Source organism: Lipotes vexillifer, unplaced genomic scaffold (assembly GCF_000442215.2).
Source record: "Lipotes vexillifer unplaced genomic scaffold, Lipotes_vexillifer_v1.1 scaffold903, whole genome shotgun sequence".
Classification (NCBI taxonomy): domain Eukaryota; kingdom Metazoa; phylum Chordata; class Mammalia; order Artiodactyla; family Lipotidae; genus Lipotes; species Lipotes vexillifer.
The window spans coordinates 1490458-1515515 of record NW_006791919.1 but is presented as its reverse complement, the minus strand read 5'-3'; the positions used below and the strand labels follow the sequence as shown (position 1 = coordinate 1515515).

The 25058-nt window shown below is 38.7% G+C and overlaps 1 protein-coding gene across 1 annotated transcript in view; it reads right to left on the bottom strand.

The window, feature by feature from the left end:
- Positions 1-376: 376 nt before the first annotated feature.
- Positions 377-25058, bottom strand: part of STAT4 (signal transducer and activator of transcription 4) — an 84639-nt gene continuing 59957 nt past the window's right edge. Inside the window, exons 13-23 of the mRNA XM_007464959.1 lie at positions 23534-23578; positions 13007-13090; positions 11392-11490; positions 8629-8764; positions 7033-7082; positions 6698-6792; positions 5425-5561; positions 4900-5091; positions 2752-2818; positions 1719-1827; positions 377-666 (exon numbers count right to left, since the gene is read on the bottom strand). Of these exons, the coding sequence (XP_007465021.1) occupies positions 640-666; positions 1719-1827; positions 2752-2818; positions 4900-5091; positions 5425-5561; positions 6698-6792; positions 7033-7082; positions 8629-8764; positions 11392-11490; positions 13007-13090; positions 23534-23578 (1041 nt within the window). The 3' untranslated portion in view covers positions 377-639. The remainder of the gene's footprint in view (positions 667-1718; positions 1828-2751; positions 2819-4899; positions 5092-5424; positions 5562-6697; positions 6793-7032; positions 7083-8628; positions 8765-11391; positions 11491-13006; positions 13091-23533; positions 23579-25058) is intronic.

Genomic DNA, 25058 nt, shown 5'->3' with positions numbered 1-25058 from the left:
CCCTTTCCCTAATAGGAGAGGTATCCCTGGCCATGGTACCAGCAGCTGTGAATCCTGAAGTTAGGACAATGTTGACATAACAACCAAGAGGCTCCCTAATTCACCCCTGGACACACACCGTGTGAACTGCTGCTGTTAATACCCTGTCATTACTTCCATCTTGTATCTAGTGTGATGACTCTTACTTGCTAGAACTCAGGACATTAGCTTATTAGGCTTTTCCATCAGGCCATCCTGCTGGTTTTTGAGTAATGTACGTGTGACTCTGTTATTTTTGACCTGTTGTGAAATCTTAACACTTAAACCGGCTAGAGCCAAAATCATAAGTAACACAAGAGAAACAGAATCAGAAATGAAACAAATACATATAAATGAGTCTTTTGTTAATATTATATTAACATTGGTTTCTTAAAGTGTTTTATCTCACAAGTTTATCTGAAGCTTTGGTTTTTAGCATTTCAATCAAGACATTCCCATTTGGGGGTGTCATACCAGTGAGAGGAAAGCTTCGAACTTAACCATTTCCTGGAAATTGGCATATACAAAGCTGAAGAAACAAGATGTGATCTTTGTTGGCAAATATCAGTCTTTAAACTTTTTCATTTGCTTCCTTCTTTTGAGTGTCAAGAGCTTATCGTGTCATTCAGCAGAATAGGGAGACTTCATCTAAAATTGGAAAATGAAAATGACCTTTGAGCAAACTACTGTTTTGCAAGTAAGTCACCATTTCTTAGGTAAACATTCTCTTGTCTACTAAATACATACTTTACTTCATAATCTTTCTACCAATTAACTACTAAGTACAGTACTTACAAAAGTAACTAAGGTTGATCAATCTAAAATAAAAGGCAACTTTAAAATAAATAAAAACGATTTTAAGGAGGCCTATTCATCCCACAAAAACGTAATGAAGAAATGGGTGTAAAATGTAGCAAAAGTCCTCTTACAACTAAATGATTTAAGGACAATTAACATTGGAATAAGTTTTTCTATCCCTGGAAATCTTCAAGAGAAGGACTAAAAACCACTTGATTTACAGCCAGACACCAATCTCTTGGAGCTCAGGGTCCCTCCAAGAATCTATTATTCTGATGTACATGCATCCTAATGTAATTGGAGTTTTGAACTGTTTGACAGTACTGGGGAATAATACTAGATAGAATGCATCCTAAAGCACATAGTAGCATATAAGATTATGACTCAGTTCTTAAAAGCGTATTATTGTACTGCTGTTGATTGTTGTTCATATACTACTTGAAGAAGCGCCCAGGATAGGACCAATAAAGCAAATAATCAAGAAAAATTGGAATTTGTGGTGCTTGAATTGCTAAAATAAAATATTAAACTAGACTTGCATATAATGACATATAAGTATTGTCTGCTACAGTGGGGAGAGTGGTGGAGATTGGTGGGGCTGATGGTAGAAGTAGGGATGAAGTGTACTTGAGTAGGAGGATACAGAGATATTTTGCCCTTGGATGGCTTTTGATGGAAAGACCTCAAAGCAGTTCAAGTCAGTGTAGGTATCTCCTTCCAATGCCCCTAACATCAGCAACACGCAGGACCATACAGACGTACACCCCTTGTGTTATGCTCATGGATTTGTTCCAACAAATGTGTTTTCTCACTGCAGATCTTCACCCCCCACCGTTGATTCACACACCACCTTCGCTTCCTCAGAAACGCCCTTGACAGCAATGGAAAGAAAGGGGACATACTGCAGTTTCAATTGTTGTGGGACTCAGGGTTTCTCTCAGCACTGCGTACACACTTGGTGACATGGGAAGAAGGTCTGTTGGAGAATGTGTCTCCGCTGAATCACTTCGGCTTAAAGAGATGACAGGGTAAACATGGAAAGGCATTAAAAATAGCAGCTTGTAGCGACTTACTGTGTTAGGAACTGTTAGGGCTCAGGGCAGGCCACCCCAAAATGTGCCTCAGTGGCATATCGATTATTTTGAATCAAATGACTTAAGTTACTTAAGAAAGAACCAACGCAGGAGGGACACTCTGACCCTCCTCTTTGCCTCCCCGAAAGCAGGAAATAAATCTCTTCTGTGAGAGGCGCCCTCCTTGCATCTGGAGGTGGAAGAACATCCTTCTTGCCAGAGATACGGGATTCATTCGGGGCTGAGAAGCCTGTACAAATGAACCTTGTTACTTCTTTAATTTAATACCTCAGGCCCAAACTCTGTTTAGATTCTTCACGACTTAAGCACCCAAAGCCTAAGTATCTTTGTCCTGTTGATTCCTCACAAATTTATTGACTTTTTGCCCAAAAAAGAACAAAAGCTGCCTGTTTTGGCCATTTCTTCAGTCATTTCTATGAGACTTCTATGCACACGGCTTAAAATTTGTTCCTTTTATCCTGTTAATCTACCTTGTGTCAATTTTATTATTAGTCCAGCCATAAGAACTGGAAGGGGTAGAGGGGGAAATTTCCATCTCCCCAACATAACTCATTTCTAGGACTTCATCTGTTTGTGACACTGAGATGCCTAATTCATCATTTGAAATCAGAGCATTCAGCCTGCTATGGAATATAAGGCATATAAAAGGGCAACTTTAGAATTCCTTCATGATGGGCTGTGGTGCATCCTGAAGACTAGCTTTATGTGTTAAAGGTAATGGGACATTGGGCATTAAAATGCTTTATTCTCAGTTATATGTACCCTGCTCTACTCTTAAATTTCCAGCTTTTTTTGAATAAGTTCAATGAGAACTATTTTACATGTGACTAAGATTACTTACATTGTTGAGATGGGGATAAATACAGAAGGGACATAACCTTTGTCTCCCTTTTCTGTTGGTCTTGAAACTGGAAAAGAAAGGTGTGTTGGAGAAAAATGTTATTATTATTGATAAAATTAGAAAAAAAAGTCTAAAAGAGTATAAGTGATACTAAAAAGAAGAGATAATACAGTTGTCTAGTGATTCACAAATTTTTTTAGTTGAATAGATGAAACAGCATTTTAGATGAGCATAAAATGTGCAAGAAGAGAGAAACAAATCTCTTGGCAGGCCTAATCTGACTTTACATATTAATGCTCTAAACTGTGTGAGAAAAATTGAGAATCAACTATATTACCTGTCTTCCGTGTTACATTTAAGTTTAATTATAAGGACAGATTTATTCATGGATTGGGGATTTATAGTAATGCAATTCTTTTCATTAAAACTGACACCAATCATAATCTTATAATTACACAAAGTTTTGAGGCACAGATATCAGTGTTACTAAAAGCACTGCTGCGCTGTAGTAACAGTCATGTGCAAACCTCACCTTGGAAACACCCCCAGATTTCTCTGGTATACTACATTGAACTTGTGTGTGATCCAATCGTAAGGACCAACTATAATTTTTCAGCTGTAATTTTTTGCATTGACATTTGTCATTTCATTCAGTCAGATGTAGAAACACTTAAAAGCCACAGGTTTTTGTGGTGGTTGCTGTCTTTTTGTTTGCTTCAGAGGGGGATGAAGGAGGGTGGCAGCAAGTCACCACCTGTGAGTGACAGCTGTACGATATTCCACATGATGATGCTCATGTATTTAGTTGCTACTGATGAAATATTGTAATGGATTGTATATACTTCGATTTAAAGAAACAGAATAGTGAACTTATATTACAATTATATAGCTATTTCATGAATGTTCTTTTCATGTATTCAGCAAATATTTACCAAATACCTGTTTTGGCCAGGTATCATTTTAGACCCTTAGGATACAACCAGAAAAGGCAGGTACGTCAAGACTTGTTATTGATAGGCTGAGAGGAAGGGTATGACGCACAGACCCCCTTGTCCCCTGCCTGGTAAATGAACAATACTTTCTGAGTTGTGAGACTACAGTAAGTAAAAAATACAAAGCTTGGGGCTTCCCTGGTGGCGCAGTGGTTGATGGTCTGCCTGCTGATGCAGGGGAGACGGGTTCGAGCCCTGGTCTGGGAGGATCCCACATGCCGGGGGCAACTATTGTCCCCTGCCTGGTAAATGAACAATACTTTCTGAGTTGTGAGACTACAGTAAGTAAAAAATACAAAGCTTGGGGCTTCCCTGGTGGCGCAGTGGTTGATGGTCTGCCTGCTGATGCAGGGGAGACGGGTTCGAGCCCTGGTCTGGGAGGATCCCACATGCCGCGGGGCAACTAGGCCCGTGAGCCACAACTACTGAGCCTGCGCGTCTGGAGCCTGTGCTCCGCAACAAGAGAGGCCGCGATAGTGAGAGGCCTGCGCACCGCAATGAAGAGTGGCCCCCGCTTGCCACAACTAGAGAAAGCCCTCGCACAGAAACGAAGACCCAACACAGCAAAAATAAATTAATTAATAAACTCCTACCCCCAACATCTTCTAAAAAAAAAAAGAATTGAGATAATGTAAATCAGACATCAGCAATCAAAATCTAGTCAGAAAAGGGTGGGAAGAGCAAACGTGAGATGAGGTGGCAGGAGTGAGTCACTAAAAAAAAAATATATATATATATAAAGCTTATCAACCCTGAGCTTCTTTTGTAAAAAACAGCCTTGCCTAACTTTTAACAGCTTTCTAATCATTACCTCCTCTTTCTTTTCCTCTCCCCAGGCATAGAGGTGAAGTTGGTGCCACTCCTATTAGAAAGGAGAAAACCGAAACTCTACCAGTGGCTGAGAGGCTCCCATGGCCATGGTGAAGTCCGTCTACAGCTACCGATTACTAAGTGCTCTGCTAGCTGGACAGCCCCAGCTGTTCCTTTTCAGGAACTGCTGACACACCACTTCATTTCTAAGGCTTTGACCTCCACATACCTCTTAGATCTTATAACGATAAAAGTAAACATAAAGGGAAGAACTTCATTAACTTTACTCCAATCTGAGATTATTTTCCAAAATCTTACGAAGAGAAGCAAACGGAAAGAACCTAACCTTCACATGGCTGGCAGCTATAGTGTTTACCGAAGGCTTTGTCTTTGGGAATATCAGGATAGAGGTACTTCAGAGGGTTTTCAGGAATGTTTTCAGCCATAATAACCTTGTAGTCTCGAAGGATGTCAGCAAATGGCAGAGCAGACAACCGGCCTTTGTTGTAGGGCTCTACAGAGTGGAATCTCACTTCTCCTGGAAAAAGAGAAAACAGAGGGAATATTCAGGTTCCTGCAGGCATTCTTTGTGGCCATTCTTCCTACCCACATTATCTTCATGTCACTTGTTGCAAAACAATGCCAGCCCTTCTCTGCACGTGGACAGTACAGAGTGCCACGTGATAGAGGACACTCACATAGGCTGTGAGAAATTCATGCTACCCTCCTCTGAAACAACTGTAACAACTAATATTCAAGCCCACTGAACACATAAAAGACCGAACAGCAAGCCACACACTGCTGAAGACGGAAAGACCAGTAACCAAACACAATACTAATTTCACATGAATAGATAATAGTGAGCATGTACCATTTTCAGAATGGTCCACCCAGGTGAAAGTTATTCCTCCAAGGTGGCTTTCACTGAATCTTAACAAAAAGGTTCCAGGCATTTTATCCTTTAGCAAGAGTCGTTCCTTCTCTTTGCTAACAAAGCCCATGACATACCTAAAAATAGAACATGCATAGTTTTATCTGATCAAAGACTATAATTTACTGGATTTGCATTTATTGCTTTCACAAAGAACAGACCTGAATTTGTTAGGATATAATCAAAAGTCAATAGTGCCTGAAATACTCTTATACAGATTAAAGTAAATATTAATACTCTATAAAGTGTAAGAAACTGCAACTATTTTCCACACTATGACACTAGATATGCTTAAAAAGGAAAGAAAAAGGGACTACTATAAATAATGCAGTTATGAACATTGGGGTGATGTGTCTTTTCAAATTAGAGTTTTTGTCTTTTCTGGATATATGCCCAGGAGTGGGATTGCCGAATCATATGGTAACTCTATTTTTTTTTTTTTTTTAAGGAACCTCTGTACTGTTCTCCATAGTGGCTGCACCAATTTACATTCCTACCAATAGTGTACAAGGGTTCCCGTTTCTCCACACCCTTTCCAGCATTTATTATTAATGTTCATAGCAGCCCTATTTACAAAAGGCAAGGTATGGAAGCAACCTAAGTGTCCATCAACTGATAATTGGCTTAAGAAGATGTAGTATATATATATACAATGGAAGCTTAGCCATAAAAAAGAATGAAATATTGCCATTTGCAGCAACATAGATGGACCTAGAGGATATCATACTAAGTGAAGTCAGACAGAGAAAGACAAATATTATATGATATCACTAATATGTGGAATCTAAAAAATAATACGAATGAATTTATTTACAAAACAGAAACAGACTCTCAGACATAGAAAACAAACTAATGGTTACCAAAGGGGAATGGGGGTTGGAGGGAGGCATAAATTAGGATTTATGTTGGGATTAACATATACACACTACTGTATATAAAATAGATAACCAACAAGGACCTACTGTATAGCACAGGAAACTATACGGAATGCTTTTTAATAACCTATAAGGTAAAAGGATCTAAAAAGGAATATATATATATATACACATATATGTGTATATGTATGTATAACTGAATCACTGTGTTGTACACCTGAAACTAACACCATATTGTAAATCAACTATACTTCAATGTTTTAAAAAAGGGAAAAAAACTGACAGCATAAAAATAAGAACCTAATGAGTTCATATAGAAAATATAGGCTGTAACTCACCCATCAATCCAAAGGGGAAGAATGTGTTTCTTAATTAGGTCTAATATTGCTTCAAGCCATGTCCAAAAGGTAAATGATTTACCAGGTAAGTGCTCCTATTGGAATAAATAAACATGTTAGGACAATGATTATTTCAATAGTAATGTTAGTATGGTAATTCAAGTTCCTTTTATCAATGAAATATTTCCTTTAAATGAAAAAACAGTTTTGAGTTTCTTCTTAAAATAACCTTATCCAGGAAATCCTCAAAATCCCAAATTATAATATGGAGGCTTAAAAAGGAATACTAAAAAAAAAAAAAATCTAAATGATGCTACCCCTCCCCCTGTTTGTACCTTGCAGAACTTGGCCCACGTGAGATGACCATCACTGTAGCTAGACTGGACTAAAATGAAAGAAAAGAATGAGATTTTTATTAAACAATTAGACTCCTCAATTTGGTGCTCAATTTAGATCTTCCCCCCAACCACTGCTAAGCATTTCCTAAGTACCTGCTATGGGTTTACAGTGTATTTAATGCTAGAAACAGTAAGGATAAAAGATATTATGAAATTTTTTTATCTAGGAAAGAATTCTTTTCAATGGAGGAATTAAAGATAGCCTTAGGAAGTGGGTGGGTGTCTAGAACAAGACTTCCATGAATGGATAGGATATAAATTGTCAGAGGAGAAGGAAGAGGCCACTCCAGTAGCAAGAATAATGTAGGATGAGGCGTAGTGGATATGAACACAGCTTATATAGGAGAAAGTAAGTGCAGCCTAATGTTGGTAAATAAACATTATAAAATAAATTTGTGAAAGCCAGAATGCCAGAAGTCTTGAATATTGTCATGAAAAGAATGAACTCGAGATCCACTGGCAATAAGGAACCGCTGACTGTTTTGATCCAGCACAATGAAAAAAGAGGTTCTGTCTAAAATTTAAGGAAATTATGAGAAAAATTTGATGAAGACCCGAAAGAATATGGCTGCTATTTATACTGTATATATTTAAAAGATTTATTCACTCGTTAACAAATATTTATTGAATGCCTACTATTGTGGTTTATGAATTAAATAAGGACCAAAAAGGATATTTGCATTAAGTAAATTTTGTAATATTTCCAACTTATTTAAACACTAATTGATCGGATAGTAAGTACAAGGGCGACCCAGCATCACTTGTAAGTCAAATTTAACCAAATCACACACGATTCTACTACTGCTGCTCAAATTCATCTTTGGCTCTACTTTAACCAGAAATGTATACAAATTCAATTTTAACTCTTTTCTTGGTGCCAAATGTGTTCACCCCATACTTGTCAAAATATACACATCTTTTAAGATTCTTTTATAAAAAGCTTACACTGTAGTCACTACATGGAGCACCAGTGACTATTTTGCAAACTTTAGAAATATCAGTCAAAACTGAAATTTTCTCGATGTGAAGAATTAAGTATTACCTGGATAGTTTTAAATTGATAAGACATTTCCTGATCTTGGGATCAGCTGTTTTCCAGTTGGTTAATGACCATTGCAATATTAATATGAAGATCAAGGCACCATTAAAGGCTTCACAGTACATTCAGTGGAAATGGCATAAGAACACCCTGGAGGCTGGAGTGTGGAGTGGAAAGGAAGGGGCTTTAGAACTGGACAGCCCTGGCCTGCATCTTGGCTCTAGTATGTACTAGCTGTGGCAAGTCACTTAACCTCTGAACTTAAGTATCCCCATGTATAAAATGGATAGAATGATGAATTATCCTCAATATTCTGCCTTAAGGAAATTTTGTGAGAAAGATAATATAGCATTTAGCCCTATGCCCAGCGATGTAGTAGGCACTCAATAAATTGTGATGATCATTATTATTATTAATAGTAATATCACCCTCATTCTTTAAAACAGTTGAGTACCAAAAACGGGGGCAAGTCCTCCACATCTACCAGATCTTACCTGTAAGTTTTTCGACCAGCATATTGAGTTGATCTGAATTCAGGCCACGGCCAACATATGATGAAAACTGCCAGCTCATCACTTCCAGGAGTTGACTCAAAGTGGCAGACGGAGGATTATTAAAGAAAACCAAGTTCTGAAACAGAGTTTCAGTGATGATTATATGTATTAATCACATTGAACACACTGTAGTTCATCATATAGGATTCCTGATTTAAACTCTTTAGGCCAGCCTAAGTTAATAATACAGAACTATTGTCTCATCTCTGTTGTGCTTTTATAGTAAGACTGATTTTGCCTTTTCCTAAAGAGCCGCTTGTTCTTTGAGTCTCATATAATATACGGCTCTATCTTATCCTTGAAAGAATCACCGTGTAGCTCTTTAACTTTCCCTAGACTATAGTCTATCAACCAACTCATACAAGTACTGAACACTGTTCAACAAGTTAGACAAATACTCTCTTCTGAAATAATATTAATCTTAAACAAAACCTATATCATGTTATTTAACTGGTTTATCATGGATTGGTACAAGTTATACCTTGACCAGACAAAGCATCATCCCAAAGCACAAAAACAGTTAATTCCCAGGCTAAGGAAGGGGACCCTACAATATGAATCATAATTAACCTGGGACTCCTGTTTTATGGATAGGATTGTAGTCTTTTCTTTTCTTTTCTTTTTTTTTGTGGTATGCGGGCCTCTCAGTGTTGTGGCCTCTCCCGTTGCGGAGCACAGGCTCCGGACGCGCAGGCTCAGCGGCCATGGCTCACGGGCCCAGCCGCTCCACGGCATGTGGGATCTTCCCGGACCGGGGCACGAACCCGTGTCCCCTGCATCGGCAGGCGGACTCTCAACCACTGCGCCACCAGGGAAGCCCTGTAGTCTTTTCTTATTTTGCTCTAGACAAGAGGATCTTTGGTATGATCAACTGCAAGTAAGATTGTTTGTACCAGAAAATGGGTCAACGGTGGTGGAACAGAAGACTTCACCTCAGATTACTGGAAAGCAGAAGGTGTGAAAGCTGCGAAAGATGTTTTAAGAAAGGAAGGGTGGGGGGAGGAATTAAGAAATCCATTGCAGTATGGGGAGAAGGCCTTTGGCGAACCTGAACTAAGCTGGGCAGCAAGAAAAGGAACCAATTCAAGAGACTTCAGAAGGTGGCAATAAAAGAGGACACAGCATCCAAGAAGGAGTGAGAAATAGGTAGGAGAGGAATGGAGAGAAAGAATTTCTAGAGGGGCAGTTTTCCTTGAACCTAAGGATTATGTCTGGACAAATGACCAAAAAGCATAGAACATAATCAAGGTCTAGGAGCTTAGGTTTTGAAGCAGAATAGAGTTAGGAAGAGAAACCAGAGTTACTTGTTCTGCTGAACTCTGTATGTAGGCTGTGCATTTATGTGTTAGGAGCTGTATATGAAATACATCTCCAGATTCCTCATCCAAGACTAGAGCAGAATCTGAGACGGGTTAGTGTGACAACTTTGGTGGCTTTCTTATAGAGGAAGGATGCTGAAGAAAGCTAAGTGTAGCATCACCGCACTCTGAGGCTGGAGGACAGAGGAGTATCCCATCTTCCTTCCTACATCCTGGAACTGGATGAAAAGCTCCAAATATGTAGCTCCTAATGGGGAATGACATTAAATCTCAGAAGTGTTGGTTGTTCTTGGCTTTACACACCAGGTAACTTTTCTAGTGAGTTCTGTTCTCACTGCAGGCTGAGAGGAAGTAAGGCACAGGGCACCTCTGTACAGCGTTCCTCTCTGCAGTTAATCTCCCTCAGATGCCAGGGCACCAGAGGATGAGAAGGAACAGGGCTGAGTCATTTTCCATGCTGTTTCCTTATGAGGCACATTAAAACAAAAGGGAAGGAACTTGGAGCTGACTCATCATGACTATTCCTATTGCTAGGACCTGAGGTAAAAGAATTCTTCCCTTTGGAAGAAACATTTGCTTTGAATCAAGAAGAAATATTTACATCTGACCTATTTTCTCTAGACCTTGGTGGTTTCTAGGACAACACACTGGGGTTTTGAAGGAGGGAGCAAGGGGAAATGCTGACTCATCTTTTTTGCCACGCCCTTCCTTGGCCTTCTTTTAAGAAGAGCGTTTATTCTCTGCTTGCTTTGAAACTTGAGGCCAATTTTTCTTCCATATCTTAAATAACCACCAGATGGCATTAAAACCCAAATTGAGCCTAGAATGGATTAAATCTATAATCAACTTGAAAATTTGTATAGTGTCGTTAGGCGAGATTGATGAATATTCTAGTCACTTATTTGAAACCAATTCTCTACCTTTGTGGAAGAGCCTGTGTGGATAAGGTGTGGCCAGAAGTAGTTGAGGAGGTAAACAAAACAGTCAGACATCAAATTCTGGAGAGAGGAGTCTCCCCAGAGCCTAGTTAACAGAGCCACAGGATGGCCCTAGAACTCTCTGTGATGTACAGAGTTGGGAGCTGACCAGACTGTCAGAAATAAAGAATACCTGTCTGTCACTTCTGCTAGCCAGAACTCTCTCAGGGTCCAAGTACATCAGAACATATTACTTTAAATATGACATGAGGGAGGAATCAGACAACTGAATATATTGGAATTTTGGAATAAACAACCCACAAAGACATGCCAAAATTTATACACACACACACGCACACACACACACACACACACACACACATTTTTGGGGCAGATGGGTTTTGTTAACAATAAAACAAATCAAATAGAATTAAAGGAGGAGAAACAGGAATAGAGAGAGACTGTACCTGGGAATCGTTGGTTGACACATTGTACCAAATGATGGATGCCCAAGCATTAGGTAACTGACTGACATTGGAAATCATCACCACAGGTAATGAGCAGGTCTGGTTAAAAAAGAAATAGCACAGTTATTACAGGTAGTAGTACCTTACACTGATTTTACACTTGGCCCTCTTCCCTAAAGGGCCATCTCAAGCCAACCCCACTCCTCCAAGGCAGTGGTGTCTATACTGCCTTGGTCACTAAAATGATTCATGAAGGCACTGGAACCTTCTGAGCATATATGAGTCAAGGTACAGGGAGGAAAGGAGCTATACAAATAGGAATCCTTTCAGAGTGCTTGGTCAGTCAGCTCCAATATCTTCCTTGACATTGTGGAGATATTTTTACCTTCTTATATCATGTACTGCCTAAAATGTAACTAATTAGAGCTTGTATTGACTTAGCAAATTTCCTCTTAATAAATTACATTAAGAATCTAATTTAAAACTTATCTCTGGAATGGATTAATATATTCAAATTATGATCTAACATCTAATTAATGTCAGTATCAGATATGGGAGTTTTAATTGTAGAAGATGGAGAGGCAAGCGATCATGGAAAACAAAGCATTATGGGAGATAGAGCTGCCTCATCTGTTGTCATGGCACTCAACTTAGTACTTTCGAGCTGAAGTTTTCAACCTTATGGAATAAACAGGCTTCACAGACTAGTCTGGGACTCTAAGCAACTTACATTAGCCCCTTCCCATGAACGGAGGTTAGGTTTCTTGTAGACAGTGAAATACCCACCTGAGGAACTTAATAGCTCATGGAAACAGACATTTAAGGAAAAGAGATGAGGAAACAATCCATGGAAAATTTTATAAACATGTTTACATTCGCTAAGATAAAAGAGCAAAGGCAGAACTCTAAAAAAACGTATCCTACAAATAGGACCATATTCAATCGTGTGAAATTGTGTTTGTTCATTCATGTGCTCATTCATTTATTCAACAAATGTTGAGCATCTATTATGTGCTAGGCATTGTGCTAGGCACAGGTAATGGAGGGATAAAGGTGTAATGTCCTGCCTTCAAGAGCTCATTGTCAATCATGTTCAACTTAATCCCCAGCCTCCTTATTCCTTCTTTGAGTTCAATAGTAACTGTTATAAGAGGATCAAAACAATGTACCGTTAATGTTCCTATCATTGGTCTTTGCTCATTATACTACAAAAACCTTTCTTCTGAGGGATTTTTACGTACACGTTAAAATTTTGAAAATATATCATACATGACATGGCTCAAGTATACTTATTTCTCTTTAGGCTTTCCTCTGAGTATCCATGACTCAGGGAATCCCAGAAAACAAACAAACAGACAAACAAACAGTCTGGGCAACAAATTATTCAATAAGTCTTGAATCATAATGACTGTGAGATTTTATCATTTATATTTAACCAGAAAAATATATGTTGATGGATCAGTGAATATTTGACATACTGATTTTCTAAATTAAAACAAAAATGATGAATAAGGAATGTACTAAAACCTAGAAAATACTGAGCTTTCATGTTCAAATGATGACCAATTCCGGAAAATGTTATTAGTAAATAGTAGATATTCCTTGAAATACCTACCTCCAAATCTATGGTGAGGCCGTAGAGGCAGATCTGTGTCTCAAATGTTATGGAATGAAGCTCCTCAGTCACCATGTGACAGCCCTAAGGGAAGAAAGAAATTGCTATCTTACAAATACATAGTTGTTATCTATTATTAGGCATGCTTTTATAAACATTAGTAAATTCTTAAAGTAAATAACCTCAAACACCTCCTATTATGGAACGTTCCTTCTCATTATTTAAAAGGTTATTTAAAGTATATACAGAGTTTGAGAAATCTTCATTTCCACAAACAGAATGATTTTAAGTCTCCAAAACAATATAATTTCTAGTTTTTACAATTCCAGCATATTTTCATCAGTTGAATTCAGACAAATTGTTCCTTATTTTTAATTTTGGAAATTAGTCCTTTTGACTTACCAACCATTAATAAAAGCAAGCCATATGTGTGTAGCTATAAAAGAAACAAGTCAATGTCATAATGGATTTGTTTTTTTAAGAAAAGCAAGATTTCCTTCTGGTTAAACATGGTAGGTGTAAAACGTGTACTTTCCCCAGCTCTTTCCAGAAACTTCAGTAAAGTAATAGCTAGGGTTTTATTTACTTTCCAGGAAAATAAAACTGTAATCTAGGTCTCGAAATGAGAGGTAGGGGAGTGTGGAGCGAGGGTGGCAGTAGGGGTAGTGTGTCTCAGAACCAGGGGTTGGAAGCACTGGGCCCCCTGAGTCGGGAGTGAGGGCTGAACAGGAGGAGCAGTTACTAGCCCCAGCCCATGCAACGAGGTTCCCAACATTCCCCGACACTGGTGGGGGACAGGAAGTTTCCTCTCTGGAGCGGATGTATCAGAGGAACTAGAGAGGCTCTCTGCATTTTGGATACAAGGCCAAGATGAGGGCTGGGTGAGGTACTGTGGGGGAGGATCCTGTCAAATCTAGGGGAAGCCCATGCCCCTGTCTCTGCTTGACACCTCCAGGAGAGATATCCGGGAGGTAACCAGACCAAGGGAGAAACAACTTACAGATACTGCCTTTAGGGACCCCCCAGTGAGACAGCCAGGTCCTAATAATCCCTCTTAAGTCTAAATCCCTACCATATACACGGAACTTCCAGTTTTTTAGTGCTCTTAAACAGTAAACTAATGGTCATCCAACATTTGACAAAGCCTCTCACATGAAACGCAGATACAAAAATCAACAACCAAGAACTCAGAAAAAAAGAGAGAATGCAAAAAGCAAATGAAAAGTTTAAAAAAACTATAATTAAAAAAGTATATCAGGCTCAGTTTTATACATTAGCTCAAAAAATAAATGGCATAGGAAAGGGGCAAATCAACCACTGTAATGGGTGAACATTGCCTGGATACTGATTTGCACAAACCAGCTGTAAGAAGATCTTTTCAAGATAGTGGAGAAATTTGAACAAATAATGGAGTTTTATTAAGGAAAGATTTTAAGTAAATGCTATTTTCATGTTTTTGGTGATAAGTGTATTGTGGTTAGGTTTTTTAAAAATTTTATCTTCTAGATAAGAGATACCTACCAAAATATCAATGAGTAAGATGCTATACTATCTGGAATTTAAGTACTCCAGGAAAAATGTGTGTGTTTATGGGGAAAATAGATTAACTAAGACAGGGAAAGTGTTAATTATTGTTGAAGCTGGGTGATGTAAAAATGAAGGTTCATTGTATTTCTCTATATACTTTAGTATATAGTTGTCTATACATATATGTTTTGTTCATTAAAAAGTTCTTAAAGATGTTTAAAAGACTTCAGATGTTACCTCCTTACAGATGTAACCAATACATTACATCCATGAAAGAAGAATAGTATAGTACCAAAAGGAACATTCAGAAAAGAATGATGAACAATTAAAAATATAATAAGAGAAACAGACAAAACAATAGAAGAGCTGAAAGTAGGGCTGAGGAAATGTCCCAGAAAGTAAAACCAAAAAAAACAAAAAACAAAAAAAACCCCAAAGAAATAAAAAATAGGATAGAAAAGATAACAAATAAAGAATCAACAAACTCAAAACAACAAACAGAAGTTCCAGAAAGAGAACAGAGGAAATGGAGTAGAGGAACTATCAAAGGCATAACCCAATGGTAACTCTTATACATTCTGATGGGAGTTGGTACAAAATCACTTTTTGAGAATAATGTCTCAATACCTAGTAAAGTAGGAGATGCACTCACTCCCCAGGATGATGGTGAGAGTAAGTTTAAAAAATCCAGAAAACAAAAAAACAAAACATGAGGGCAATCGGCCCAGATTGGAGCAAGAGATGGAGGGTTCCCAGAGGGATGTTGCCAAGAAGAAAGAAAAAGACAGAAATTCAGATGGACCTGTATGACTATATTTTAAGGACCTTTCAAGTTCTGAAGGAAAGTTTGGGGCTACATTAGTAACAGGTACATAAAATAAATTGATTAAATAAAAAATCTGAGGCAACTAATAAATCCAGGGAAAACTAAAATAATACAAGAATGGAAATACAATCATACTATGTTATATGGTTCAGCTGTTAACAATTTTTATACAATCACAGTAATGTAAACATTGAATATATTAACTAACCAAAACACGTTATATGATAATATTGTGAAGATGGGTGAAATTAATATGTATGAAGAGCTGGTATAAGAGAGCCATAGCTTAATTTAAAATGGGTAACCATCAAGGTACTATTGTATAGCACAGGGAACTCTGCTCAATATTATGTAACAACCTAAATGGGAAAAGAATTTGGAAAAGAATAGATACATTTATATGTATAACTGAATCACTTTGCTGTACACCTGAAACTAACACAACATTGTTAATCAACTATTCTCCAATGTAAAATAAAAAGTTTAAAAAAGAGAGAGAGCGCCACAGCTTAATCTTTTATAGAAAGAATTCAGGAGTTAAGTGTATAAAATTAAAAAATCAGGAAGTGTCAGTATGATATTAGCATGATATTTATAGCTCAAAAAATGGTCATCTCTGGGGAGTGGGTTTGGAGCGGGAAGGAGTGGGACAGAAATTGCTGTCTTTCCATGATGAAATCTGACAGCAACTTGCTGTGTGCCCAGGACCAGCAGTACTGTCATCATCTAAAAGCTTGTTAGAAAAACAGGATTTCTGGCCTCATCCCAGGCCTACTGAACCAGATTCTGCATTTTAACAAAAACCCCGGGTGGAATTTATGAGGCAGTTATTCTCAATGCGATGTATCCACATTGTGTTTTGTCTCAAAAGGGATGTGGAAAATTTACAGATGATACAGAAAGCCAAAACGATTTTAAAAACAAGCCCTGGGGGAACATATGAACAGAAGTGGAATTATCTAGGTTAGAAAAGTCAGGGTGGGGTTGGGGGTGGCTGAGTCAGCCCTGAGGGAAAGGGACATCTACCGCTGAATATATGTTGATAATAAGCTGGAATCCATCAGTATTAAATTTCAAAAAATAAAAATAGTTCTAATATGATGATATGAATAACAACTACATGGGGGAAGACTTTGGTGATAATGAGGCACATTAAAATAGAATTTGTTCCTAAGAAGGAAATAGAAAATTAAAAACTCCTCTCTCCCTTGGGTTAGATCATTGTGGTACCTTATACTGCCTGGAGGAACCTAGACTGACCTGGTGAGATTGCTTCTTACTGGATTAGTAGAAAGTTGTGATCCTGAAAATTCCTCTTGAAAATTCCCTTAGACCACCCCTAAAATTACTCCAAACACACCAAACAGCCAGCCCCCTCCCCTGACATCCCCTTACATGTTGAAATAAATAAATTGCTCTTCCTTTGATTGAGCATGACATGAAATAGTTGGCTATGTTCAGGCACCAAGGTGAACAAAACCCACATGTTTTTAAACAACAGAAAATCTCACTGCCCTATGGGGAGGAAGTGTTTACACTATGCAAAGCACTGAGACAAACAAAGAATCCACAAGTCCACGTTCACTAACGGGGGTCGGGGGTGCTCACATTCTCACTGAGTTCAGTGGCGGACAGAACACAAGCCTGGGCAGCACATTTAGAAGCCTGAGGCAAAGCACACAGATGGAGACCACATACCATATGTCTAACTATTTAGCTGTTACAAAGCAAGTGATCAAACTGTTAAGATATGGTCTCGTCTCCTGCCTTGACAGCTAAGCTTTCACCTGACCTAACTGGCCAGGTTTTAACTCCTCAAAGTGCCACAAACATGCTGGCCTGGGGAGAGCGTGGCCATCCTGGACCGTGGCCCATCCCCCTCTCTTCCACCTCTGTGAGGGGCTTACTTTGACTAGTGTGGCCCCTAGGTCTCTCCTTGTGCCTAGAAATGTTTGCATTGATGGTGCCATCTGTGCTTGAAAGAGCATACCTGGGGAAGAGGTCTGTACAAGCACTGGAAGTGGGCCTGAGGTCTTTTGGGCTGGGAATTCTGCAGCCCTAGGCTCTGGGTGAGCACATAGCCTTGATCGCTCAGACATCTTTCTCTGTAGGGAGGGCCACAGCTGGAGGGCAGCCAAAGGGAACCCTTTGAGTGCTTATCCCTCCCCCATTCTAGCCTCTATAGTTTAATTTATATGATTAAATGTGTACATATATATATGATAAGATAATTCATTATGGATGATTCCCTCAGATATTTGGGTTATGGCAGTTGTGTGCTCACTGTCCAAATGGCAGGACTCCACAGACAGAGCAATGACACACGGGGTTGTCCATTAACTTTGGAAGAAGACTTTGTACGTTAAATATTACTTTATTAAACTGTAATGTGGGTGGTGAGAGGTTTTCTCAGTGATTCAAACTGATTTCTAATGTTTACTTAAAACCCCTGATGCAACTGTGAGGCACATTTAGAATGAAATCCAACAAGGAAGCTGACGGACAATACACATGACTGGAGATGAGCAGTTCTGACAGAAGAGAGTGTCATTAATTTTCAAAGCTTGAATGGCATCAATCACAGTCTTTATTATTTTATCAGTGCAGTCCAAGCCAGAGACACTATTCAATCTCACGTTCCCAGAGTCCATTCCTTACACACTGGCAAAATATCATAGATAAGATGTACCATTAATGTCTGTATTAAAAGCCATTTTAACCATCTGAGATGGTTAGACATTTAAAATATCCATATTTATGATATTTATATTATATGACATTGATATTATAACTGGATTGACTGTATTGCACCCACTGGATAATCTGCTAAGAAACTGGAAAACTGGCTGAACAACCTGACCAGGGCTCCACCTGGAAAAAAATACACAAGCTGATGAAAGGTAGGTATAGATGTCACCATATTCTTTTATGTTACCTCTGCTCAGTGTCTAACAGCGCACCCTGAAAACCTAGAATATGTTAACAAGTGGCTATGGCTTTTGGATTTTGACTTGAAAGACAACCTCTGTTAAGAAAATATGACTGGGATAAGGATGATTTTCATCTAAATTTCTTGCTCATCTTTTTTGGTATTTTTTTAATTGAAGTATAGTTAATTTACAATGTTGTGTTAGTTTCTGGTGTACAGCAAAGTGATCCAGTAATACATATATATATACATATTCTCTTTCATATTCTTTTCCATTATGGTTTATTACAAGATATCGAATACAGTTTCCTATGCTATACAGTAGGACCTTATGGTTTATCTTGCTCGTCTCTTAACAAGCCATACTCTATGATAATGCCGCACATGGAAAACTATGTGGAATAGAAAACAACTGCAATAATCCATTTGCTTAATGAGTATTTGTTGAGTCCCTATCATGTGGAGACCACTGGCCCAGATGCTGGGAAACAATAAGAGGGGAAATAATGGTAGTCACATGAGACAGACCTTAATCACAGAATCATAGGAAATGAATGTAAAGTGACAACAAATTCTCAGCCCATAATGTAAGGGGATTGTATGGAGGGTGTTGCAGAAAAAGTCTACGTTTTTAGTGTTATTCTGGTACCAACGTTTGTCTTAAGAAGGCATTGCAACTACTTAAACTAGTTCAGAAGGAAATCAACTTCCTGTGAAAATGCTCAAGCTAGCTGGAGTGTGAGTGGTGGCTCTGTGTTTGAGAACACTGAACCTTGAAAGAACATTTGTCTGGCTATTTTGTTAAACGAAACTCAAGTCACCCAGGCTTTACTAATAGCTTCTTTGTGTTTCATGACTTTCCACCACATAAACAAAATTACTTAACACCTCAGTTTGTGACTAAAACTGTCATTTATCAGTTAAAGCCTACTGACAGAGCAAACTCGAGACACTGCAATTCCAGCCTCCCTGTTCAAACAGTTTCTGCCCTTCAACAATCACTCTCTAGCTGGCTCTAAGGACCTCTGGGAAAGGTTGCTTCCTGGGAATCTGTAGATAGCATGTCTACAGAGTCCTCATTTCAAAGCAGATTCTCAAAATCAAATTCATTTTGAAAAAAATGACCCTACCCTCTGTTGTACTTCTGAGGATTACAGAATCTCAGTCAAAGGAACTTAGAGATTGACTAGTCCAACAGTTTTCAAATCTTTTTTAACCCTGGAGCATGTTCTTAAATGTAAATTTCCCACCTGGGTCCCAATCTATAAAATATTTAAAATAGAGCTGACTGATTGAAACAGAGGTGGGGCACCCAGAGCTCCACCCTTCACCAGCCCCCAACCAAGGAGGTGGCGCCATTGTTCTCCCTGGCCTTCTGGGGACAGCATGAGTCTAGGGCAATGTCAACGTCCTCCCTTCACCCAATGCTACAGCCAGGTGCTTATGCACATCCTGACAGGTCACCTCTTCCTGGCTAATCTCAGAGTCAAACAGACATGGGGTGCTGCAATTCTAAGGAGGTTTGGATTGGCAATCTTGGGGAAACTGTCGTGGTGTGTCCGTGATCATTTAATGAGTATTCAGTCTAAGCTCTCACAACCACAAACGTAGAACTGAGGGACCCTAAGCTGTGGGGTGTGGTGATGGGGCGGGCAGCAGGTAGACGTGCAATCCTATAAAAGGGGCCTATATATGGGGTGGTCTGAGGTTGCATGGACCTGGAGCCAGAAAGCCATGCTCACTGGCCCTTGAAAGGGAATGTTTCCAGCAGAGCACCTGGCAGGTGGGCAGAAGAGGAAGGATAAGGATTAGTGGTTTATCCTAGGCCAGTTACCACCTTTAGAGCCATTTCCCCACCTGCTCTTTATAGAGGGGGCAGCCTGGAGGGCTGATCAGGAAGCCCATGGCAGACATCCGCACAGCACACGGCAATTGACTCTCATACACGCCATCTCGTGTGGTCCTCACCACAACCCTATGAAGTGCAGGTTAACATGAAACTTTATAGTTAAGGACTTAGTGAGGTAAAACAGCTAGCGCAAGGTCAGCTGCCTGTAAGAGGCAGAGCCGTGGGCAGTGCTATTTCCACCACCGCACCGATGCACGCAAGAGATAAGGGAGAAGTCAACATTTTCTCAGGAAGCATTAGTTTAAATTCCTTCTACCCTTCGTAAGGATTCCGGTGCGAGGTAGCTACATGATTTCTGAGCAGGTGGGTAAAGTGAGGACAACGACAGCAGCAGCTCAACAGAGAGGAAAGGATAGGATGCTGTTCGCAAACCCGCAAAGATCTCCCTTATCGGTGCTTTGTGACCACCTAGAGGGGTGGGATAGGGAGGGTGGGAGGGAGGGAGACGCAAGAGGGAAGAGATATGGGAACATATGTATATGTATAACTGATTCACTTTGTTATAAAGCAGAAACTAACACACCATTGTAAAACAATTATACTCCAATAAAGATGTAAAAAACAAAAAACAAAAAACATTCAAGCAGATTGAGCTTGCCAGACCATAACAAATTTCTCCCACAAGTTATTTGCCTCATGTATTTCATTTAAAGAAAAATTAGGTAATACTAGGCAACAATAAAAGTACAGAAGCATAAAATTATATATCGTTTAAATTTTCTTTTCAAAGAAACAGAAAAATAAATTTCGTACCATAAACCTAAAAAAAAAAAAAAAAAGATCTCCCTTATAGGAATCTCAGCAAATGGCGGGCTGGTATGAGATAAAGGGCCAGCAGGGGTCAAAGAGGATGGCCAACTAGGGCAGCCTCTCCAAGGGAAAGTTTCATGACTACAGAGGGAGCACAGCACAGCGGACAAGAGCATGGACATGGGAGCCAAACTGCTATGGTTTGAATCATCTTAGCTGCACCACTCTGTGCCTCAGTTTCCCTAGCCAAAATAAGTATGACACTAACGGTATCTACTTCATAGGCTTCTGCAAGAGCTACGTAAATCAATGCCGGTGAAGCTCCTAGACAGTGCCCTATATATAGTAAATGCTGCACGAGGATTTGTCAAGTAAGTTCTTATCAGGCTGTGAACTCCTGCTTCAGGTGCTCACAGATAAGCGATAAGAGACAGCTAGTGTTTGAAATTCGAAAATGAGGTTATAACATCCTAGCTTCCTGTTCTCTCTAAAGTTTGGTTACCTCAATCCCTGGCCCCATTAATTTATGAAGCCCATTTTATCATCAGATCTTCCCCCCCTCTTTCCTGACTTTCCTTTCGTCACCCCTACTGCCTAGCCAAGCCCCTGATTCCCCAGGCTCATCTTTCTGAGTCCATTTCATATATTGTGTGACTTTTCAATTGTTCCTGTAGCACGTAAAATAGCATTCAAGTCTATGGTTTGTTTTAAATGTACCTAGGAGTCATATTAAAATTCTGTCAACAGGGGGAGCTCAGAGAATAGCTTAAAATAAAATTATCCAGCTCCAGAAAACTTGGGAAAAAAAAGAAAAGGAAGAAGTAAAATCATTCTGATATAACCATATGATTTTGTTATTAATCAGAAAATGAGAGGAAATAAATTCAAAGAGAGATAAGTAGGCAGTTGTTTTTCTATAGTAGAAGATGATTTACTTAGATTTCTGTCTCTAGAAAAATCCAAGTAAAGATTTTGATTTTACATTCACAAAGATGACAAGGTACTAAAGAGTTCAGGGATTTAGATTTATCCCCATTTGATTTGTTTTCCTTAAGAAGAGTTTAGAAGCATTGTGCTCAGTCTATTCAGACTTAGTAAATACTATTCAGGGAGGTCACTGCATTAAATACTGTTTGCAACTCTGGCCAAAATTCCAGGGATAATCATGAAATGGGCTTTTATTTATAACGAGTTAATGTTTCAACTAGGAAGTTTGGAAAACCTTTATGGATTTCTATAAGGCGAGAAGAATAACTCCTACTTGTCTGGTTTATTAGAATATCCTTAAACTCAAAAGCTTTGCTCCTGTGATACCTGGGCTGAGAAACCTGTCTGATGCTCTGCCCTAAGCCAAGGTTCTACCCTGGGAGGAAAGCTTAGTTCATCCTCGGTGAGGCTGTGATATTTGGCAAAAGATCTTTAAGATACGATTAAGGGAATGAAGAATTCTTGGAAGGGAAAATGCAGAGCATAAAACCTGTTGTGATGGATCTTTGTGGTTTTGTGGAGTGCGCTAGATTGACTGCAGTTGGATTTGACTGAAGGCTGGATTTACAAAGTGCTTTTTTTCTTCCAAATAATTCAAAGGGATTTCTCATAGGAGCTGTGACTATAAAGCCAGGAGACTGGACCCATACCAACCATACTAGAAACAAGCCTCACTGCTTTATAACTGCATCACGTAGGTGGTCTTACATATGCAGTTTCTCTGAGCAGGGAGCACTGGGAATTACTACTCTGATCTCTTAGAGGAAAAAAATGCAATATTTTTCCATCAGATCATTTGCCAAGGATCACATTTTTGGTCACTGTCAGAATGGACTCAAACCCAGGTTTTCTAATTCCAAATATGTAGGGCATAAACATATGCCCTAGTATCTAGGTCAACTAAATAGGTGATTCCCAAAGCCACTTCCAATCCGGGATTTGACCGCTCTATTATTTATTGACTCAAACTCGAACACTTGGGCTGCACCAGTTTCTTCTTTTAATCAATTCATCTAGTGAAATGCCAACTTTAATATAAGAGCAAGGTAATTGATACCATAAAGTAACAGAACTGTTTTTCACTTGTGATTTTCACATACTGGGTCATGATGTTCAAGACTTACCTCTTATCTGTGGAAAATGAGTGATTTTAAGATATTTTATAATAATGGACTGACTAAAGAAATTATAGCAATATAATGCAACCACTTTAAATCATGTTCTCCAAGAGTATTTAAGTTTATGGAAAGCTGTTCACCTCACATTGCTATGTGATTAAAAAAAAGCAGGTTATGAAACAACATGTATATATACTTTCAAAGTATAAAAGTCTAGATAAAAGATAAAAGTCTAGAATGATGTGAACCAAAATATTAATAGTCATTTTCTTAGGAGGGTGTTATATGCATTTTCTATTTTAATGACAAAATTTCTTATACTGTCTGCAATTTATTGAGCTTTACACGTAATTATATGTAATTAGAGAAACATGAATTTGACTTTATATAAAAATATAAAGGGCAGTTTAAGAGCTTTGTAAAAATAAGACATTATAGGATTGTTTCCTAGAAAGATTCTTTTGGAGAAAATATTTCCTACCTCATTTCCTTTGTTTCCAGTACTAGACTTCATTTCCTTTGGTTGCTTTGTAAAAGAAAACAACAGTATTTAGATGGAGAAGCATCATCAGCTAAATATCAAGTTGGGGTTTTCTTGGCCCATAATTTTGACTTCTAGAACAGTAACAGAGATGTTTTCTAACTCCCTGAAACCTGATGTGACATAGCTGCCCGGATTCAACAGAAAGGAGCTTCCTGTTTCATCTCAAGGTATGCCACTTTAGGAACTGTCGCTGAGATAAGGGAGCAAGCTGGCATAAGACTGTATTTTTCAGTCACATTTTGGAAAGAGGAAATCATGCTGGGATGTTTTAGAATCTATTCAGCACTCCTTTGTACCTGACAAGTATCATCTGAGCTCAGCCGTGATGATTCTCAAAGCCTACAAAGTCAAGTCTAACACACAGGCCTGGGGAAATAGACAATGGGGCAGCGTGCCCACATGGCACAGTGAGCTACTAAATGCCATGAGAGCAGGAGATACAAAAATGTTCATGACATAGATTACTTAATGAGAAAAAAAGGGCAGAAAACAAATTAGTGTGTACAATCTGATCCCGCTTAACAAAAAGAATATATATATATGAATGAAAATGTAAAAATAAGTATGTTATGTCAAGGTGTTGGGATCATAGGTGGTTTTTAATTTTTTCTCTGATTTTCCATATTTACTTTTGTATTAAAAAGTGATTAAAGTATTATGTAAAAGATAATATACGTGAAAATGCTTAGCAACTAGAAAAGCACCATGAAAACTAAGGTTTTGTTATTTTATATATTATCTCTGCTGGAATAGAGACCCACCACTTTTTGGTTTGTTCCTTGTCCTTCCTTTTCCAAGTGACTCTTTTGGGAGAGAGAAGGGCCTCTTACGGCTTCACTTATTAGCAAACATTGGCCAATATTGAAAGTTCCTTGAAAATAGGAATCGAACTTAAGCAAAAAGAGTTCTAGTTATAAGGATGTATATGTCATCACTCCTCATTACATTTTATTGATTTAGCAGTGTCATATAGAGGGATTCAGTTACAAAGAAATGTACTCTTCAATACTGAAGACCAAACAAAAACAAAATAAAAAATGAAAACCAGCAGAAATTTATGTATGCAGATATCTTTCTGTTACCATAATTTTTATCTTTAAGGAAGCAGACTTTTACAGACTGCATCAGTGGTGCCCCAACATTCAGGTGAGGTACCTCCCAAATGCTGATAAACCAGAAGAGCAACATGTTTTTGGCAAGACAAGCAGGGTCTTTGGGAATCTAAGAACTATGCAAAGAATTAGAAAGAAAGCAGGAAGAGAACTCTAGGTTAAGAGGAAGTGGTAAAAGCAAGAAGTAACAGGATGAGGCTGGGTCAGAAGCTTTCTAGAAATGCCAAGGCAAACCGTGCAACTCACACCCAGAAACATCATATTTCCCCAAGCTAATCCTCCTAAAATGAAAGAGCCTTTAGCCAGACATGTCATTATTCGTATCATTTAAAAGATGAAACCAGGAATGC